Source organism: Cygnus atratus, chromosome 2 (genome assembly GCF_013377495.2).
Source record: "Cygnus atratus isolate AKBS03 ecotype Queensland, Australia chromosome 2, CAtr_DNAZoo_HiC_assembly, whole genome shotgun sequence".
NCBI lineage: Eukaryota > Metazoa > Chordata > Aves > Anseriformes > Anatidae > Cygnus > Cygnus atratus.
Genome location: NC_066363.1, coordinates 138,445,643 through 138,465,836, shown reverse-complemented (window position 1 = coordinate 138,465,836; position 20,194 = coordinate 138,445,643). Strand labels below are relative to the sequence as shown.

The 20,194-nt window shown below is 37.3% G+C and overlaps 1 protein-coding gene across 1 annotated transcript in view; it reads left to right on the top strand.

Annotated features, from left to right (window-relative positions):
- Positions 1 to 20,194, top strand: part of RGS22 (regulator of G protein signaling 22) — a 62,381-nt gene that overhangs the window by 37,485 nt on the left and 4,702 nt on the right. The window contains exons 14-22 of the mRNA XM_050708784.1: positions 819 to 1,013; positions 4,684 to 4,776; positions 5,271 to 5,437; positions 8,535 to 8,697; positions 9,349 to 9,507; positions 11,345 to 11,407; positions 13,489 to 13,650; positions 16,592 to 16,771; positions 18,300 to 18,458. Of these exons, the coding sequence (XP_050564741.1) occupies positions 819 to 1,013; positions 4,684 to 4,776; positions 5,271 to 5,437; positions 8,535 to 8,697; positions 9,349 to 9,507; positions 11,345 to 11,407; positions 13,489 to 13,650; positions 16,592 to 16,771; positions 18,300 to 18,458 (1,341 nt within the window). The remainder of the gene's footprint in view (positions 1 to 818; positions 1,014 to 4,683; positions 4,777 to 5,270; positions 5,438 to 8,534; positions 8,698 to 9,348; positions 9,508 to 11,344; positions 11,408 to 13,488; positions 13,651 to 16,591; positions 16,772 to 18,299; positions 18,459 to 20,194) is intronic.

Below are 20,194 nucleotides of genomic sequence, written 5' to 3'. Positions count from 1 at the left end.
TCTGGTACTATTGCTGTTTGAAAGAAAGAGTCCAATAAGTCAGAATTTGATCTAAGTCAAACAGAAATATAATTATTTAATGTACTCAAACATACTCTCACTGTGCTAGAAATCTAATCACAACAGTGTTCTATTATAGCTTGAAAACAGAGTAGATGTACTATTTTCCTCTTTCTACTGCTTTGCTCACCTACTAGTTACAGCTGGATTTTAGCAGCATAAAGAAAAATGAGATTTATCAGAAACCTGCATTCTTCATTGTCAAAACTGTGTGAGAATAAACACCGAAGATGGACTCTTCAGTGCCGTCCTACAGAGAAGTTCTGTTTTTTTCTACTAATCTGATCCCCAACCATATGTTTAAAAATAGTTGGACTTTGACAATGTGAATAAGAGAAAGCATTTATATGAATTTTATTATGGCAGTATCTCTTTTCACTTGATTTCGTAGCTGCAGTCAGCATTGTGATGTATTAGAGAGAGATTCTTGAATACATGCTTTCAAGATATTCCTGGAAGAAAGTGCTTTTCTCCGACTCTTCAGTATTGTCTTTCATAGCAATTTGTGAAACATTTAAAATAAAGAAGAATTTGATCTAGGTGTCTGTTTGTAAAGAAGCCTTTGGGAAAAAAAAAAAAAAGATTCTATGATTCAAGAATGTGCTGCTAGTGAAAAGAAAACATTCTCCAGGCTCTGCTTTTCTCTATTTTTACATGTTGAATGGCAAATTCTGTGTGTTTCATAAAAAAAAAAAAAAAAAAAAAAAAAGCATATTATAAACTTTGCTTTGGTAAGGATTTCTTCTGTTTTATTGCAGTTCCTTTATGCAACTTACATTGCCCCATCGGCCAGTATGGACATTGGACTTCATCAGAGCAAGAAAAACACGATTTATCAGAAAATTGACCCAGCTTTTGAGGATCTTTTTGACTTAGCAGAAGAATATATCCTCATTCTTCTGCTAGAACCATGGATGAAAATGGTGGAAGCAGACAGGTACACTTATGGAAAGGTAATTGACTTGGATGACACTGTGAAAAATTTCTATGTCGTTGAAGAAAATCACAAGAACCTTCATATACAGCCTTTTCCCACTCCCGCACTTAATTCTGCTTCATTTATAGTCAAGAAGGGTGCAGTATTATGGGATATCTCAATCACCCACTCCTACAAAGATGCAAGGAGTAGGCTGAGCTTCCTGTGAAGAGCAGACTTCCCCTTCTAAAGGGTGCTGCAGGCTTAATAGACCCCACGCTCAGTGAAATGGGAAGGAATGGCTTTTGCTACAGCAAAATTTCTCTTTGTGCTCAAGAAAGCGTCGTGCTTCTTTAATCTTGTTGCTGATCAAAAGTAATTTTGTAGTAAAGTGTATTTTTTTTACTACTTTCCTGCATGTATGTATGGACAAGTAGCAGAACTTATATCTAAATTCAAATTTGAGAATGGTCTTCTAGGCCTATTAGGAAGTCCTAGAAGGCCATTTCTACGTGGTGAGTAGTACTACATGTTTAAGAATAGAGTATAAGGACAGAGAAAAAACGTACAGCAGCATTACCAGCTTCAGCACTTTGCAATTGAGGTTCATAAAGCAGATGTCTTGTTCACATTTTTGTGTTTAATAGTCTTTGATGACCCTTTTCCCCATGACTTTATGTAAACGTGTCTTGGGTCATTGTATATCTTCATCCTCACTGTAGCAGTTAGCATCCATGGTTATGAAAATGAACCCAAATACTTATTTTGTTATGTCGTCAAAGAAAATCACAAGAACTTTCATATGCATATAAAATATAAATACTTATTTTGGTTCATTTTCAAACCCCTCCCTGGTAATTTCACCTGATGCCCTACTTCTGTAGGCATGAGGAACAGTGAACAATTGTTATCTTGTCATATTCTCAGTGTTAATGCTTTTACATGTCTCTGTCATAACCCACTTCAATTACATCTCTTTGAAACTCAAGAATCCGTGACTATTTAACTTCCCCTTTTACAGCAGTCTATTCATACCTTTCTTAAATTTGTCAGTCCCATCTGTATTTGCTATTTTATATTCTTTTCAAGAAAGATGCAAGCAATACTTAAGATTTGTATGCACTAAGGATTATCTAGTGGCAGAATGGTGTTTTCTGTTTTGTTCTTCTTTTCCTTTCCTAATTGTTCCTATTATTCTAACCGCCTTTGGATTTCTGGTGAACTTTGAGTGGATGTGCAAAATGTAAGCTAATAGCCATCTGCAATGATTCCAAGATCTCTTTATTAAGTAATAGCAGCTAATGTAAAGCCCTAATTTGGAGCTCATTTGAATGACTTAACATTTATTGTTGTTGAATTCAGCTGTCCTTGTATCACACAGGCATTAAAGTATCCTGAAATCCTGCAGCTCTTCACAGTCAATTTATTTTTTTGCTCTGTGGAATCATTTTGCAAACTTTGTTGTCTCCTCACTCACCTCCTTTTCCAGATAATTTCTGAATACGTTTGAAAAAACAACCTCAGCACAGATCCCTAGGAGACTCCAACAGGAACCACACCCCGTTATGAAAACTCTATATTTCTTTATTTTTGATTTTCTACCTTTTAATTAATTCACAAGGGGACCTTTATCTCATCCTGTGATAACTTTATTTCCTTAAGAAACTTTGAAAGTTTGAACATTGTTGAAACTTTCTAAAATGAAATATGGGAATCCAAACACATCTGCAAAATATTCTATTTAATTTTCAACCTTTTCCGTGTTATTTTTTCCAAGTTATTCATCTAAAATTGTTTGTGACCTACAGAATAACGTGTAATTGATTTGTGCTTTCATTAATCTGAAATTTAATTTACTTTCTATCAGACTACTATTAAACTGTATATCATTTGTAAATGTATATTTTACATGTGTATGATTATTACTAGTTGTCTAGTATCTAGTGCTAATGCCGCGCTGAAACAAATGATCGGCTAAGCAGAGTATTAGGATACACCATTTGCATATAAAAAGGACTCTGCTTTTGAGGACTCTGAATACAGCATTTTCACTGCTTCTAGTGATAGCAGAACTCCTCCAAAGTAAGAATCAAAACCAAACCCTTACTTTATGTTAATTAAATGCATATGTCAGGTAATACTTCCTTGAATTAACTGAGGAGTAATCTATTCCCCTTTCAGTTCAGATGATGCTTTGCTTTGCAAGTGGTCAGTTACAGGCAGACTTCTACATAAGTAAGTGCCCTAATAATGCAAGCATCCTAATCAAAGATTGAAAAAAAAATAGAATTAAATCCTTTTGAGTGCACAATATATGTGTTTGTGAAGAGTTATTATAAACAGACATAAACCAACCTGTTCTAGGAGGCACTAGAGTCTCTTTGTACTGGGCGCAGGCTGTTGCATTAGGCACACTCCTTCTGAGCACAAAGAAAAGGTCTGCTTTGTATTTTCTTCAGTCCCTGGCTCTACTCTCCCCCTTTGTTCTCCCATACATCAGGATGTATTTGGCCCATAATGAAACAAGATATTTTATCAAGAATTAGGTGAGTTCAAAATTGTTTATTTGGGACATAGTCAGTATGTATCTACATTTTTATCTTTAAACAAAACATGAAAACAGGAGAGTTCCTTTTTATTGTTGACTCTCATCCTGCCTCTATCTGTTCTCTGTTTGAAGTTTGTGAAAAATGTTCTGAATTATTTTCCTATTTGCTTTTAAACTACATTTTCCTTTAAAGAAAAGAATACCCCAAAGCACTTTATAACAGTGGAATAGAGTTACACTGAGCCTAAAGGCATTCAGATAAAATGGTGATTAGTGTGATATTCATGTTTACATAAAAGTGTAATGAATATTAATCTAAAAATTCTTTTCTTTCTCTTGCATGTAAATTCTTGTATAATTAGACCACAGCTTTCTAATCTTTGTAAAAGGAGTCCTAACCAATTTAATTAATTGACTCAGTTTTGCTAAATATCCTAAACCTACATTTGAATGGTTTAGTCAGCTGAGAGGGACACCAAACTATTCTTTACTCAGTTACGGGTTGTTTGCACATAACATGGAGAATTACTCTAATGATACATGTAATGCTTCTAGTTAAGTTAAAAAATACCAACAATTAATGAGTTCCAATCATGTACAATTTACTGTTTTAAGGCAATAACTGTTATCAGACTGAAGAAAGGGACAGGACTGAGAGTCTGAAAGCTTTCGACTTAATTGTTTAGATATTATAGTAAGATGTCATCCTTGTCTCGAATTTCCTTTTCTGGAAACGTGTCACTTTATCTTTTCATTATTTCCCACTGAGAGTGATAGTTTTAAGACCTGGCTTTCTGCTTCTCAGTGACACTTGGAAATGCAATTTGCTTGTAGAGGCTATCAGGTAAGTCTGGCGTGCTTTACACAATATAATTCAACAATTTTTTAAATACGGTGTTCTTCCCTTAAAGAGGTTATTTAGTGGTGTTTTGTAGAAATCTACATGTGAACCTACATAGACCTGAAAATTTTGTTCCACCAGAGCTTTTAATTGAATTGTTTGTCACAAGGATGTGACTTCTAGTGTCTCCTAAACATCTGTCTCATTATTGGCAGACGTATTCTTTTCTATCCACTGTCACTGGCAAGTTGCCTGTCCAGTTCTCCATCTTTCTATAATGTGTACTGTAGGGATGACATAAGATATTATTTTTATTAGGTGGAGTTGGTGGAAGAAACTCGACAGCTGGACTCCGTGTACTTTAGAAAGCTCCAGGCTTTGCATCAAGAGAGTGTTTCCAAGAAGGATGAGGTAAGACAAGTACCTACTAACAAAAACAAACTCTTTTTCTATCAGAGAGGGTTAACGCTTTGAGTATCAGCAATGAAAGACTGACTAAATGCCAGTTTGGAGAAGCAAGTAATCTGATTTCTACCATCCAGTTTTTGTGTAATGATTGATAGCCATTGTGTTAATTACAAATTCAGTTTTCTGTCCGTTACATCAATATTACACCATTGTATGATTGGACGTAACGGGACAATTTCCACTATTTGAACACGTACCCCAATTTCAAGTAAATTACAGGTATGTATTGGTTTATTTGATTAGAGAACCTGCACACGATATGTTTAAAGCAAACATAAAAATAAAGCTGTAAAAGAGTTAGGGCCTTAACTCAATCTGTTTTCTTAGTGATCACAAAGCTGTTCTATGGAGACAGAAGTTTAATGCAGGATTATTAGACTGAGCAAATATAGAGGCAAGCAAAGTAGTTATGCAAGTGAAATCATTTCTTCCCTCAGAGTACTCTTGCTGACACTGGTCTGCCATCCTGCCCTGGTGTTCTCAAAGAAGCTCAGAACTTGTGTCAAGTTCCCAGAGAATCAATAGGTTCTAATCTGTATGACCTGATCCATGACAAACAGAAGTTAGAACAGTTCTGGGTTTTTCTGAATGAGCACTCTGCCGGGTATGTTTCTTGTTTATTATTAATTTATCCATTTTAAAGTTCAGAAGAAATCTTTGCTGAGAATCTTGGCTATGTAAATGTTCATGGATTTTAATCTTCTTTTTTTTAAGCGTTTGCATATTTATGAGTAGACATGCATATTGTCCAGACAGCTGAATTGTCTTAACTTTTTTTGAGGGTAAAAATTCTTCTTCATAACATGTTTGTAGTCCAGTTTTACTTTCAGTTTATGCTTTTATTAGTGGCAAATTCCTGAGTGAAGCAATTAGACAATAATGAGTAAAAAATATCTTTTTTAGTACAGTTTAAATTGAGTACATTTTAAGAATCAAGACAGGATATTACAAAAATGTAAAAAATAGAACAGCCATGTTTAATAGAACAGTTTAATAGAACATGTTTAATAGAACAGCCATAAGCCAGAACAGCTTATCGTGTGAAGGCAACCGTAGTTTTGTTTGCACTGATCTGAACAGAATTAACTACCAGCCCCTAACAGATACAGTTTATGCAAGGTTCTTGAAAACAACCCACGTATTTAAAAATGAAGATTTAAACAGAAGTTCTAGCAGAAGTAAATGTGAGTTTGCCACTGTTTTTTTTTTTTTTCTTTTTTCTTTTTTTCCAAGCCCCTCACTTATTTCTATTCTGTTTCAGGAAAAGGCAATTGTAATTTTTAAATAAGTGCTAGTAAATCCCTTAATTGTCACTTCCTTGAACCTGGGTTCCCATGAGCTGATGCTTATAGATAAACACCGCTATGGTTTTAAATTGGATGTTGGTCACCTTCTTTTAAAGTGCCCAGAGATGGTCATCTAGCACAGGATTCCTCTGGCCAAGACCAAATGTCACCACTTCTGCTTATCATCATAGGTTCCCTTTGTAGTCAGAGAGATAAATACTTCTGGACACAATTCTTGTAATTCTGAAGGGAACATCTAGGAACAGTTGGATGAATTATTTCTAAATATGGCTATTTTTCTTCACTGACTACAAAAACACTGTGAGTAACAAGCTTAGACTGAAAATTTCATGGAGTAGGTGTTCATGTTCAAGCAAGCATGGTGCCACATTTCTTCTTAGTTATCTAGATCAGTGGTCTTCAGACTTTTTTGATTGTGCACACCTGTCAGTAAAAGTTTTTTGAGCATGCATACCCAATATATACATATCTATTTTTAAAATAAATTATAAGCATGTACTACTGAAGTTCTAATACTTTTTTTCTCCCTCCCAGTGGATTGTTTCATGAACCCTTGCATGCTCACACTCCACTTTGGAGACCACCAGTCTAGACTTCCTCTCTAACTGGGGTGATGGTAGCAATCACCAGTGAACTGGCTAGAATGGGGGCTCAGATGGGTATGCTAAATCACCTCGGTGAGTTCCTGTCTCTCTGTTAATCACAGGCAAGTCCTGTGTTAAGTGATAGAGCCAGACAGAGAAATGTTTAATCTATGAACATTTTGCCTTTTAAAAAAATTCCTAATGAAGAAAAACATTTGAAAAAGTCTCAGAAAACAGTGTTTTAGAGATAGGTCCAGACCTAGTAAGCCAAGTCTGTTGTGGCCCAATTGTAAGTGATTCAAGTTTCATGAAGTCAGGTTGCTAAGCACCTGCACACAAATTCTGGTAAGAAACAAAATCAATTTCCATTAATTAATACTCTGTTAAATATACAGGATACAATCACACAGTTGCAGGACAATTTGTGTTACTTAGGTTTAATGGGTTATTTATAACTAACTTGTTAGTTTTGCCAGAGCAACTGACCCTGCACATGCTCGTGATCTGTTGGAAGTAAAAAGTAGAGCGTGCTTGGATAAGCCATCGCTGTAGACAGCTTAAGCTAATACACTTTAAGATGGTATATTTTGCTTTTTAAGTAAGATGGACATATTTGGTCAGTTGGCATGGGTAGATGACAAGGAATAACTCCATAAACCACAGCAACTTGGATTGCTTTCCTGTGGGTGAACTTATTTCCCTTTTGACAAACTAGCAAATGAAAGAATTTCAGTCTCAATAGAACTTAGGCCTGTACGGGTCTCAAAAGGCTTTTGAAAGGGAGACATCTGTTCTTAAATCAGTTGGATGCTTTTGAAAGTTTTACTCAAAGATTAATGCTTCAAAAAAGCCAGTTATTAAACAAATGGAAAAGTGAAACAGATTTGTCTGAATTTAATGCTTCATATTTCCTGCTGCAGATACAATGAATGTCCTCATTAAAGTGCTCACAAAAGTCCAGATAGTAAGATACTATCAGAAAACAGTTATGTGAATTATTACTGAAATTGTGGGTATGTCAACTAATATGTCCTCTGGTTTAAAGAATAAAACCAATATATGTTCCATTTAAACAAACTCAAATAGATAGTATACACTCAAATGATTATGAACAATATATAGGCTATGTATTGCATATAGATACTATTAGTCATTTATTATAAATAATGAAATAAGTAGTGGACTCAGTAATTTATGAAAAGGCAGCCCATGAAAAGCCATAGAAATAAGATTTGCCATAAATTCTTTTTGTCTGCTTGACTTGTGGATTAACGCAAAAGCTCTAGCACCTCACATGGGGTAGGAAGGGGGTTGATTCCCAGGGCTGCTGTTCCTAGCTGTCAACCTGTCATCCCTGTTCCTCTGTCAGAAGGCAGGACCAGGAGGCAGAACGGCAATGTTGACTTATTTCCCAGTGGCTCACAGCCTGTAGTATCAATTCAAATTCTAATAGTATCAATTCAAACTCATCTGTTTCTTTTTGCATTCACTCTGTGAGCTCTGCTCTGTGTCTCTAGTTTGCAGTCCTTGCTAGATTTAGCAGCAGCAACCTGAGGAGGTTGCTCCATTCAGGGTCCTCCATAAGGAACCCTGAATGAGCTCCCCAAGATGCTTTTTGATCTGTCCAGCATATGCCACAGTCTCACCAGATAGTACAAACAAAGAAAAACAGACATAAAATTTCAGTCCAATCTGACCTGGTATTTAGGACTTAACACTTTGGTGGTTTGTGGTTAAACTAATAACTCTCTAGAATGTTATGAAATTAACTCAATATTGAAAAAAACATTCTGTTTAAATTTGTCTGTAGGATGGATCTCATGTGTTGGCTAGATATTGAACAGTTCAGAAGGATGCTCCACAAGGATAAAGAAGGAAGAGAGGAAAAATCCAAGGACATTAAAAACAAGTACCTGAACAAAAAATACTTTTTTGGACCCAACAGTCCAGCTACCAGAGAGCAACAAGAACAGGTACCAGTTACAAAAGCATTCGTTAAGAAACTAGTTGCTGTGACTGAGATGAGTCCGTCATCAGCTTTACTCTTACTTTTCCCAAAGCAACTGTATCTGTAATCTGCAACTGTAAACTGCAACTGTAATCTACTTTTTTTTGGCCAGTATTTTTGGAACAGAACCAGTCTGGTTCTGCTTTGGTTGTGGGGGTCTCTTACTTCCTGTTCAGGCTCACCCTTCCGGGTCCTCACAGAACATTTCTCTTAAATCCTGATCTGAGGCCACAGCCAGGGCATGCACAGCACAGCTCAGAAAAAGTGTAAAAATGTTTTTCAGGCAGAGTGGCTTGTTTCAGCTTTCTATTTTTGGTATGTCAGTAAAGTCACAGACGGCAAGTCTGAGCTGTGGTACTCAAATATATCTTGATACTTATGAAATTTACTTGGTCAAGTTGGAGTATTATTTGCCAGAGTCTGTATTCTATTATAGGTAAGGACAAATGTAATCTGTTCCCTTTTATGAAAAGTACATGTGAGCCTTGGGTAAGCATGCATTAAATACTTTGCTTACAGTTAAGCTCTTGCTTTGCTAAATCAAGGATGTAGAGAGATAAAGGACTTCTGGTATACACAAAAGTTTATGTCGTGTTATTGTGTTTGGATTGCTTAGCTAATGCATTCAGGTGGAGGATGGGGACAAATCCTTCATGATCGGCTTCCTCCAGCGGTTTTGATAGAAATTCAGCAGTGCATCCAGAAGAGATTAGAAGAACAATGGCTGCCATTGTTCCAGGCAGATGAACAACGTGGGGCGGAGGGACAAGCAAAGGTAATTTTTTAACAATAGCAACACATATGGGCATTGTTTTTTGTTTGGTTCATAATTTGCCATTGGGATAAAAAGGTTTGGGGGAAAAACAGCCTATAACTCACATTCAGTTTACATTGAAAAAGACACTCTAGCACATACAGGTTGAAGCATTTAGCTTGATAATTGTGAAGGCAGTTCCTCTGAAGGCAGAGTCTGGCTGACAGTATTATTGTTAGATCCTAAATCTGAAGAAGTTGGTGTTGGCTCTGCTGCCAGCTAGGCTGCCAGGGGAGAAAGATAATCTTTGCCATGATGTTGCACTCTCCATGTGCCATTCTGCCTGAGCCATACACTTGTGCACAGAAGAAATTCTGCTTTGTAAAGGATTTGCCCAAGGGGACAAGAACACAAGCGAGTGGGCTTCCCATGCTGTATTCACTCTCTCATACGGTGTCCATATTTTCCCTTCTGGAGCTACAGTGCCTGTAGAAATGACTGCCGGATTTCTGAAATTCTGCTTGGTGGGGATGTTAACTTCTACAAGCCTCGCTTCCAATTGGTTACTCTAAAAAGTTGCCAGAGAACTTGGAATGAGGAGTCTTTCACTCTGCTGGCTCATTAGAAAGACTGGGGAAAGGGCAGAGCCAACACCTGCCTTTTACGGGAGCGCCTCTGTGGCTGGGATCTATGTGGGGAGATCATCCTGCTCACGACAGTTGCAAAAAAACTTGTTTTATGCACTTCCACAAGAGCTCTGAAATGTGAATGTCACAGCAGAAGGAAACTTGATGGTTCCACCATGCGGACAGACATGCACACCACAGCGATTCATAAAACTTATTTTCTATGATTTGTTTTTAACATCAAGAGGGTTAGCGGAAGCGTTGCCAGAAATGCACACGAACTGGATCCTTTTAATTGATTCAGAGCATTAAGCAGTCAGAAAAGTGTAGATTCTGGTAAGACAAATTGTAATCCTAGTAATGATAAGATTAAAGCAAAATTTCCTAGTCCTCTGCCCTTTTTAGCTGAACTCTGCTTCCCTTATGAGCCCTGGCACAAGACCATGGGATAAGGCTAAGCTGCTTCCAGTTCTGGAAGCTAGCTTTTGCATGCCTCTTCTTGCACCTGCTGCACTGTACTGGCAGGGAGAGTAGCCCCTGCAGTTTGGAAAATGCTGTATTAAACTCTAATAAACAGTTTACAGGAAATACATAGTTTTAATCAGCTTTTAGTCTTTCCCTAGTCTTTCCCTTCATTTTTGTCTCGCTGCTCTTTTCTCTTTCTTACTGCAAATTCAGAGGATGAAAAGGTCCTTTGAAGAACGCATTTTAGAAGAAATGAAACCAGATGACATTCTCCACTTGGCTTCATATTTCACAGTGACCAAACACTGTGGGCATGCTATGTAGTCCTTATTCAGAAAATCTGCCCTTGATTTGAGGTGTATTTTTTGCTACAAAGAAGCTGAAGGATCAAGTCTGTATTTCTGATACAGCTGTCCAAAGGAACAAACCCAATTCATATTAAAAAAAAACAACAACAACGTTAGACTCAAAATCTATTCCCAATGTAAGTGGTACCTCAACATTATGGGTAGGATAAATCAGGCAAAGAGCGCCGTTTGACTGCCATTGCCTCTTGACTTAACTCCTCAGTGTTAATGAGCATGGGCTCATTTATAGCTTAACTGCGGATGGTGTTCAGTGTGGGTCCACAAGTTTCATGTATCAAGAGCCAAATAAAGATAGTTGAAGTGTCAACTATTCTCCCACTGTGGTCTCAATCATTAGAGGGCTGAATATTAAACAAAAAGATTAAAAAAATACAATGATAATCTTTTGTTCAACTGTAGGTAAGGGACAGAACTGAAGATCTCCTAAGCCAAAACCAGGAGAAGACAACTAGGATGTGGAAGGCAAGTGAAGTTTATTATGTCTCTTGTGTCTGCAGTTTCTCTGTCTTCTCTGTTCGGACCTTGCACATCTTTCACCATTTCCCTGCTGACAGCGTGAGGCCCAAATGCAATGCTGTCAAAAGCAGGCATGATTGTATTGGCGACAGTGGGATGATTACTCACATTACTGGTGAATCTAGCTCCCTGCTGGATGTTCACGGTAAATTTCTCTCCCTTCCTGGCTAAAGAGGTCATACTTGAAAAAAACATGTCTCTTGTCCTTCTCTGTAGAGCACTGTTAACCCTCCTTAAACTGGTATTGTACCTTTAATTCACATTTATCTGTATTTTGCATGCAGTGGACTTATTGGGACAAGCTGTTCATTCCAGCATCTGGTAGTTTATTTATTATTGCGAGTGGATTACGTGCAGACACAAAAGGGAATGTGAAGTATGCAGTGGAGTGGGCAGGTTTAATCATATCTCACAGTATCTGTTTCATTTAGAATTGTATTTTAATCTTACAGCACTGAGATAATATCAATTTTAAACATCTTAAACCTTTGTAATAATACATTTCATCAGATGTTTGCCAGTTTTTTCTCTTGAAGAGCAGTGAACTCTTGGTGATTGCCAACATACAAGTTGTGTACATTTATTCAGTTGAACTTTTATTGTCTGTTGAAATCAAACTGGAGACCCGGTCACCAATTATCCATGCAAACCATTAGCTCGGAAGGGATCCAAAGTGCATGTGGGTTCTGTTAACTGAGTTTTCTTTTGTCTGTTTGTCAGGAAGATGGTTATTTTCCATATTCTGCTTTAAGGTTATTAAACCATAAGCTAAACAGTATTCGTACATTAGGATAGGGGCAGGAGCAGTGTTTTGTTCTTCCTTTTATGAATATGCCCCAGAAAGAATTTTTCCCAATAGCTTCTTAAATCCTGGTCACAGCGGAGGGAACATGTTTGGAAATTTGGAGGAGGGCCGAGAAGATGCCATTTTAATGTCTAAGTTACACTGACTTCATTTTAACCAGAGGACTCTTTGGACAACCACCACACACCCGCCTGCAAGGGTAGGGGCCCAACCCTGCCAGGCTCCACAGCAGAATCTGCAGCGTAACCTCCGTCTTTAAGCAAAGTTGCAGGAAGTCTTTCAGCTTACCATCAGGTTATATTGCCAGGACTGTCTGCAACAACTACAAATGCTTCTGTCCCATGCAGACCATTGAACAGCACTCCATCCCTCCAGGACTTCAGGAGTTTTCTACCACTGTTACAAGACAGTTTTCATTCATCCATCTGATAACAAAGGGGGATTGTTTGGCTTGCTGCTCAGTGACAGCACAAGAACTGTTTGTTCAGGAAGGCAGGCCAGCCTGAACTTCATTTCAAACAAACTGTCCCTGCATAAGCCATCTTTCTTTCTCCACCCTTTCCTGGCTGCCTACTGCTCCCTGCTTTGCAGCAGGAGGATTTCCAAAATGTCTCGATGACTTTAAATTCTATTTTACTATTGGTAGTTTTATTCCACAGAGAGCAAACTCTCCAGCTTCTGTTGGTGATCATGGCAACACATTTCAAAGCTCATTTTGTTAGTGAGATCCCTGTCAGAAGCATTTTACAACTTTTAGCTATGTGGTTTGTCTGTTCCTTTTTCTTTGTTGTTTGTTTGCACAAAACTCAAACTGTTCTCTAGAAAAGTAGCCTGTTGCCATAATCAATAACAATAGCTGTTTCCATACTTTATAGTATGTACTCATATGGTCTAAATCATTGTCAGTCATTTCCTCTCCCATCACGTTTTCCAAAATATGTTGCCCAAACCAAACTGGAAAAAGAAAAGAAAAGAAAAGAAAAGAAAAGAAAAGAAAAGAAAAGAAAAGAAAAGAAAAGAAAAGAAAAGAAAAGAAAAGAAAAGAAGGAAAGAAAGAAATGAAACCTTGCCAAATTCTATTGTATCCATGTCATAAACTCATAAACTACTGAAAGTTAGGGTCAGTGCAAAGATAAGAATCAGACAGTTTACGCTAACTAATGCCTTTGTTATTGCTTTTTGAAACAAAGTTTATTTGGTGCATTTATTTCTTCTTTGACAGCATGTGGACAATAAGTGGGTTTCTTCATCTAGTGAAATAATTGCTTTCCGCAAAGCGCTGTTGAATCCAGTGACAGCAAATCAGTTTCAACACTTTGTGTCCCTGAAAGGAGACCTCCTGGAGAATGGAGTGCTCTTTTGGCAAGAGGTACAGAAGTATAAGGTACGGTAGTAAAACGGTACAAGGGGAGCATCATTCAACTTGTAAGCAAATGCATCCATTACTGCAAATTAGGAAAATTTTAACAAGAATATCTCTAAGCATTTTCTTGTTCACAGTAAAACTTCCTTCACTATTTATTTGTCTTTGATGAAAATCCTGATTTCTTAAGGGTAGTTGTTTTTTAATGACTTGAATGTATTACGCCTGTGTTTCTTTGTGCTTCTTCAAACTCTACCATTCTTTTGAATCTCTGAAGGGATACTACTAACTAATGAATGCCCAGATTTTGGTATACATCTGTTGAGCAGTAGAAAATATGCAAGCAGTAAATGTTCATTCTGTCTTTATAGCTAAACACTGTTAAACAGAGGGATTATTGCTGAGTTGGGTAGTTACTCAAAAATCAAAAAGAACTTTGAAATTCAATCAAATGTACAAATGTTAAGACGGTCTCTACCCAAAAAAACTGGTATGTAAAATGCAGACATCATCTCCCTTACACTCTGCACAGTTGCATCTGACTGCCACTGAGGAGGTGGCCAAGGTTAGCAGGGGTTTTCTGTCTTCCACATGCATTCCTCTTTCTGCAGCTGCTGTAGTGTGAAGCAACACACAATCAGAAACCTCTGGAGTGAGACTCTAAATCGCACAGCAGCCTTCAAGTAGCACCCTGGACTGAAGGCAGGGGCACCACAGATCTTTCACTTGTTCCTTACTCCTTTTGCCTCTGGGATATTGCTGGTGCAAACAAAGCCTCTCCCGGGCTCCTGAACATAGTCTGCATGCACATGGAGAGCAGGCAGCATGAGGTTAGCTAACATACTCAGAAATTAGGAGCTGAACACAGGTGATGCTGCAGTAGCACTTGGAGATCCTGCTGCAGGCATGTGGGTGCATTTTCACTGGCTAGTTTTGGCATTTGAATTTGGGGTCTACTTTAGAAGCTGAAGCTTCTCTGCTTCCAGAGGGCAATCCTCCTGTCCTCACAGTGGCTCTGACCCCAACGTGAGGAGTCACAGAGTTGGAGGCTGATATGCTCTCTGGAGGTGCTGCTGTCTCTCTTGGTTACAGAGTGACCATCTTATACTAGAAAGTTCACATTAAGGCACCTGAAGTTACATGATATAAATGCTTCTCACAATATCTGACTTTTTTTTTTTCAGATTTGTGACTCTTCGTTGCTACATTTTGGAGGACATGGAAACTTTCTACAAATGTGGAATGTAGTTTAGACTGTTTTCTTTGTGTGTCTGCTTTCTGAAGAAAGGCTTCATTGTTTTATGTCCCACCCCCTCTCCTTCATTTATGTTAATTTTATTTGTCTTCTTATCAAGAAAAAGCACAATCTGACCATATTTCTACATGCATGCGATTTGTCATGGTTGGCAGTTGATGCTCTTTATAGAAGCAAAGGGCTGGAGCAGTAGGAGTGTTGTGGGTCAGGCTGAACTGGAGGAACATTGCCAAAGATGTGGGCAGTACTTTGCATAGTGCATGCTTGTGTTGTCTGAGCCCTATCACACCATCAGTTTAGACAGAACTCCCTTTGGGAGTCAGTGTCTGCATTGCTCCTCATAACCCATTTGGGCTGGCGGCACATATAGGGACAAACAAAAAATACAAAAATTTTTTTGAAAACAAATATGAAGAAATATAACTCTGTGCATCATTTCCATCTGTTTCTGTATGTTCACGTCTCATTCCTCTTCATATCTTATGGCTTGTTTTTCTTCCCTCTTACTACAGCTCTCTGCATTTTCTTCTGTGCTAGATGAGCAAAGAAAACCATAATATATTCTTAGGATATATTGAATATGTTTTTGTATTGCCTTACTTTCTTCATTGTAGCTGTTATCATTCTTTTTTTCCTTCACCAAACTAAAAAGTATTCATAATAAAACAAAAATGTTCTTCCACATACCACATTTCTGGTTAAAAGCCCTGTTTTTAATTTCTTTGCAAAGTAAATATCCAGCCTCCTCTACCAAAACTAAATGCCTATTCTTCATTTAGAGAGCTCACTTCCTGAAAATTCTCTGGAGTGCTCATTGTGCCTATAGAAGATACATGCGATAATCTCCTGTTGTTATAGAAATGTCTTGATGTTTATAGGTAGATGGAAAGTACGTGTTTCAGAGGATTTCAAGGAAGCTCTTTGAATGGTTTTTCTCTCCTGTCACAGCCAAATAGTAGCATCATCAGAGTGTGAAAACACAGTAATAATAGGTTTTAACAGAATGATAGGGTCACATTAACAAGAGTAGAAAACCTCAATGCTCCTTTAAGATCTTACCCTTGTAAGTTCAGGTTTGTTTTGTATTCTGTCTATCCTGCATGAATTATTTCAGACATTGAGGTTTTGGGAAACTACAAAATCTTAATGACTGGAGAAACTAGAAATGAATGGAAGACTGTACTTGTAGCTGAAATTGTCTCCTCTTTTGCCAACATTCTTGGTTATAATACCTTGTACCACTCAAAATATTCCCCTCTGTTCTTGGAGTTTGTAAAGCATTTCTTTGTCTTTTTTTTTTTTTTTTTAAAGTTACTTTACTAGTCATAGCAAGCTCATTGTGAAAATTAGTGCATTTCACACCTGCAAATGTGTTTGTCTTTTCAGAAATGCCTCCTATTTACCAGTAATGTACTCAGATCAAGTGCAGGACAAAAACTACACTGCTCCATCAGAATGTGCAGGCAGAGACTATGACCTAAAATCAATGACTGCTGTATATCTGCATTTGCAAACCAGAAGTCCCACTCATGTTTTAACTATTGCTGTGACCATGCACATTTGCTATAAGAATTTCATCCTACATACTGAAGGAATCTCTTTGTATAATTATTTTTGTATGACTGTTACTCTTTGATCACTGGGCCCCTGGAAAGGGTCTTGCATCTCTCTTTACACTGACTGAAAGTGCTATTTTTCATCTTTCAGGACTTGTGCCATTCTCACTGTGATGATGCCACAGTCCAGAATAAGATCATGGCTATCATCGACTGCTTTATTAATTCCACCGTACCCCCAGCTTTGCAGATTGACATCCCAACTGAACAAGCACAGAAGATTTTGGAGCACAGGAAAGAACTAGGACCTTACATTTTTAGAGAGGCACAGGTAAGAAGCTGGGAGAATCTCTGTAACAGATTTGGATAGAGTTTGTGTGGCTGATTTTAAGGACATTCCTTATTGCTTACGTGACAATATTGACTCCATACATAAACCTAACCATGAAGCAGAACACTAGAGTCATCGATTTCAATTAAGATTGTATGGTGGAGATGACAGAGAAGTTTCAGATATTTGCTGCCAAATAAACTGACAATTTGAGTCAGCCAGCTGATATGGGAAAGGTGGTATCCAGGTCTGTGTTAGGAGTGCTGTCAGTTGAAATGAATTTTGTTTATTTTTTGAATTGCTTGTTCTTTATCATTTGGTTAATGCCAGAGAAGCAATTTACAGTTACAGGATTCATTGATGTAAATATGAAAAAAAAAAAGCAGATGTGAGTGAAGCACAAAGCTTAACTTACTGAATCTTTCCCTTTTTTATTACAGAAAGTCTGCAGAAAATTTTCTCTCTGATCTTTTTACTAATCAGACCGAACAGTAATCTATAAACCTTTACTACAGACTTACTATTTTCTTATTCCTCATTACTATCTTCTACGACTTATCTTCTAAACCCAAGAAAGCTAATTCGTTTTCTTTTCCTATCTAATTTCCATCAATACCTTTAAAAATCAAATGCAAGTGTGCAAAATATTTGGATTACAAAAGATGAATGGTTTGTCAGACAAAAGGGTACGTATGGATCCTAAGAGAAATAAGTTTCATTTCAGCCTGTGTAAAAGACAGTGAACTCCAGAAAAGTGGCACAAAACCAAGGGAAGAACTTGGCCAAAAAGTTGTCACTCAAATATGACAGTGACTCAAATGTCACTTTCAAGTACTTTAAACCAGAAGCAGTGAGGTGCTGAGCATACTTGACTACTTAGAAGCCAAGTTTCTGAATGAGAATTAAACATCTAAATAAACTGAAAAATGTGAGCCTTAGTACATGCAGCAACAGAATTCACTGAGCCCTTCTGTTTGCTTTTTAAAAATTGTTTTTCTTATTCTAGTTCAAAAAAGACCCTGTGAGAGATTATATCATTTAAAAATTATCCAAGATTTGCTCATAGATCTGTAATGTGGTTTAAGAGGCTTTCCAGAGGCAAAAAAGTATTTCCTTTCTCTTAAGGAGGAAAAAAACCCTTTCTCCCTAATGAACTGAATATTTGAAATACTTGAACAGAACAGTGGTGCAAAAGCAATTCTACTGGTGTATATTTTATCAAGAATACTTGTAAAAAATGATGGATGTTTTCATTAATGCAAACAATTGTTTAGGGAAATATAAAAAAAGAAAGTGCCTTTTAACTATGTTTTAGGAAGATTTCTCACCAGTAATAAACACACTGATGAAAAAAGCATGTGCCGAGCAAAGCTGGGTTGAAATGTCAGGACACAGTACGTAGGAGGAACAAGGCTGTGTATTCAAAAAGAAATAGTTATTACATTCTCATGGTAAACTATACTTTATTTTACAGCACACTCTGTCTTCCTAATACAGTCAAGACTGACTTTCTTTTCTTTCTGCACAGATGACTATTTTTGCTCTTCTGTTTAAATTTTGGCCAAAATTTTGTAAGTTTCAAAGCCGTTTGGCTAGTGATGAAATTTTGCTTGCCTTGGAGAGAAAAAAAGGAAAAAAGATGCAAAAGGAAGGCAAAACATTAGAGGAAAGGCTCACAAAGCTTCAGGTGAGAGCTGATGGACTGAATAAAAACTGTTTCATGAGCAAACGGATAGGAATCCAAATATCCTTTTCTCAGCCTGATCCAAAGCTACCGAAATCTTTTTGTTAGAATTCAAGCTTTACATACAATGTAGTCCTAGGGCGATTAGTTCCCAATCCTGCCAATGCATATACATATGTTTAACTTGAAGCAGATGAGTTAGTGGAATACTCCTTTCATTAAGCAGAGAGGAAAATGTATTTTAGCGATCTTTTGTGCCAAGAGAATAGCGGAAAAGAGGGATGATTTTTTTTTTTTTTTAAAACATGTATACTCCATGTGTAAAATGGGTAACTGCAAACCTGTTTACACTTCCCATGTGTACTGTCCTTTTAAAAGAATTTACAGTCCTGCTGGGTCACAATTGACAAAACAAACAAACAAACAAACAACAACAAGATTTCATATTTCTTTTTCAGAAGGAGCATTTGAAACGGCTGCACATTATTATTTAAAATACTTATGTGCTAAATGCTTTGTATACTCTTTGTCTTTACTTGAGTATTTCTCAGCTTTGACAGTGAAATTGTGAGACTGTTCACAATAAGTTTCCAGCCAGTGTCAGTGCATTAACACAACTGTGACCTCTGCAGTGGAATGCTCACTTGTAAAACCGTTTTTCTTGGAATTTTATTAATTAAAAAAATATATTTTTTTTGCTATTGATTATAGGCTTTGCAAAATATTATTTTTTATGAAATGTAATTGTTCAGCAAGCTTTGAGGAGAGAACATTCCTTTAAGGGCAGAGAAATTATTGGACTTGCAAACTATCATAAGTAGCGTTAAAAGACCTTTGCATATTTTAAATGCCATGTACACATGTGTTGAGACATTGCTTATGATGAGAACCACATGAGTATCTGAACAGATAAAGACATATGCCTGTACATTGCTATCCTCCTTTTAGACATGTGAAAACTGAGGACCAGCGAAGTGTTACTCAAGGCCACACAGCAATGTCAAGTGAAGTCTAAAATTCAAAAACTCATGTTGCTTTCTCCAAAGCATGTTGCCTCCATACAGATATGTCTGGCAAGGCCATTGGCAACACTTACAGTGCAAGAATGCAATATTTCAAAGTAATGCACTTTTGTGTTTTTGCAGACTTATTTTTTCCATCTGTTTGTTGCCTGTCTATAAGATTTCTGATTAAGATCAAGGAAGTAAAGAGCAAATCTTGGCCAGGAGGGCAAAAGCCTAGTTTTTATGGGGAACAAATGGGAAAGGTGAATTACCCATCTGAGCTGGGAAAAAGGGTAAGAAATTTTAGAAAGTGACAGGCAGGGAATGCAGTTCAGTAAACAGTTTAGACTATTCACAAAAAAAAAAAAATCAGTAAACCAGTTATTTCCTCTTGAAAGAATAGGTGGAACAGATAAATCTTTGAAACCCTTTCCTCTTCAATTATTTTTAAGAGTTTGCCATTGTTTGTTCTCTTACCTGAGATTTCTGTCCCCTTAGTGACAACATAACCATTCAAACTATTGATCCAGTATCCCTGGCAGAGCAGTGAAGGAAGCTCCTAAAGCCAATCAGCCTGGTTCAGGACAAAAGCCTTTCCCACCTCCTGCAAATTTCTGTTCCTGTTCCCCTGCCCCTCCATGCTGAGGGAGAAGAATAATCTGGCAAGCATTACAAATGATATTTTTTCTTACAGCTGCTTCCCCCCTACATATCATTTTTGTTTTATGTCAAACG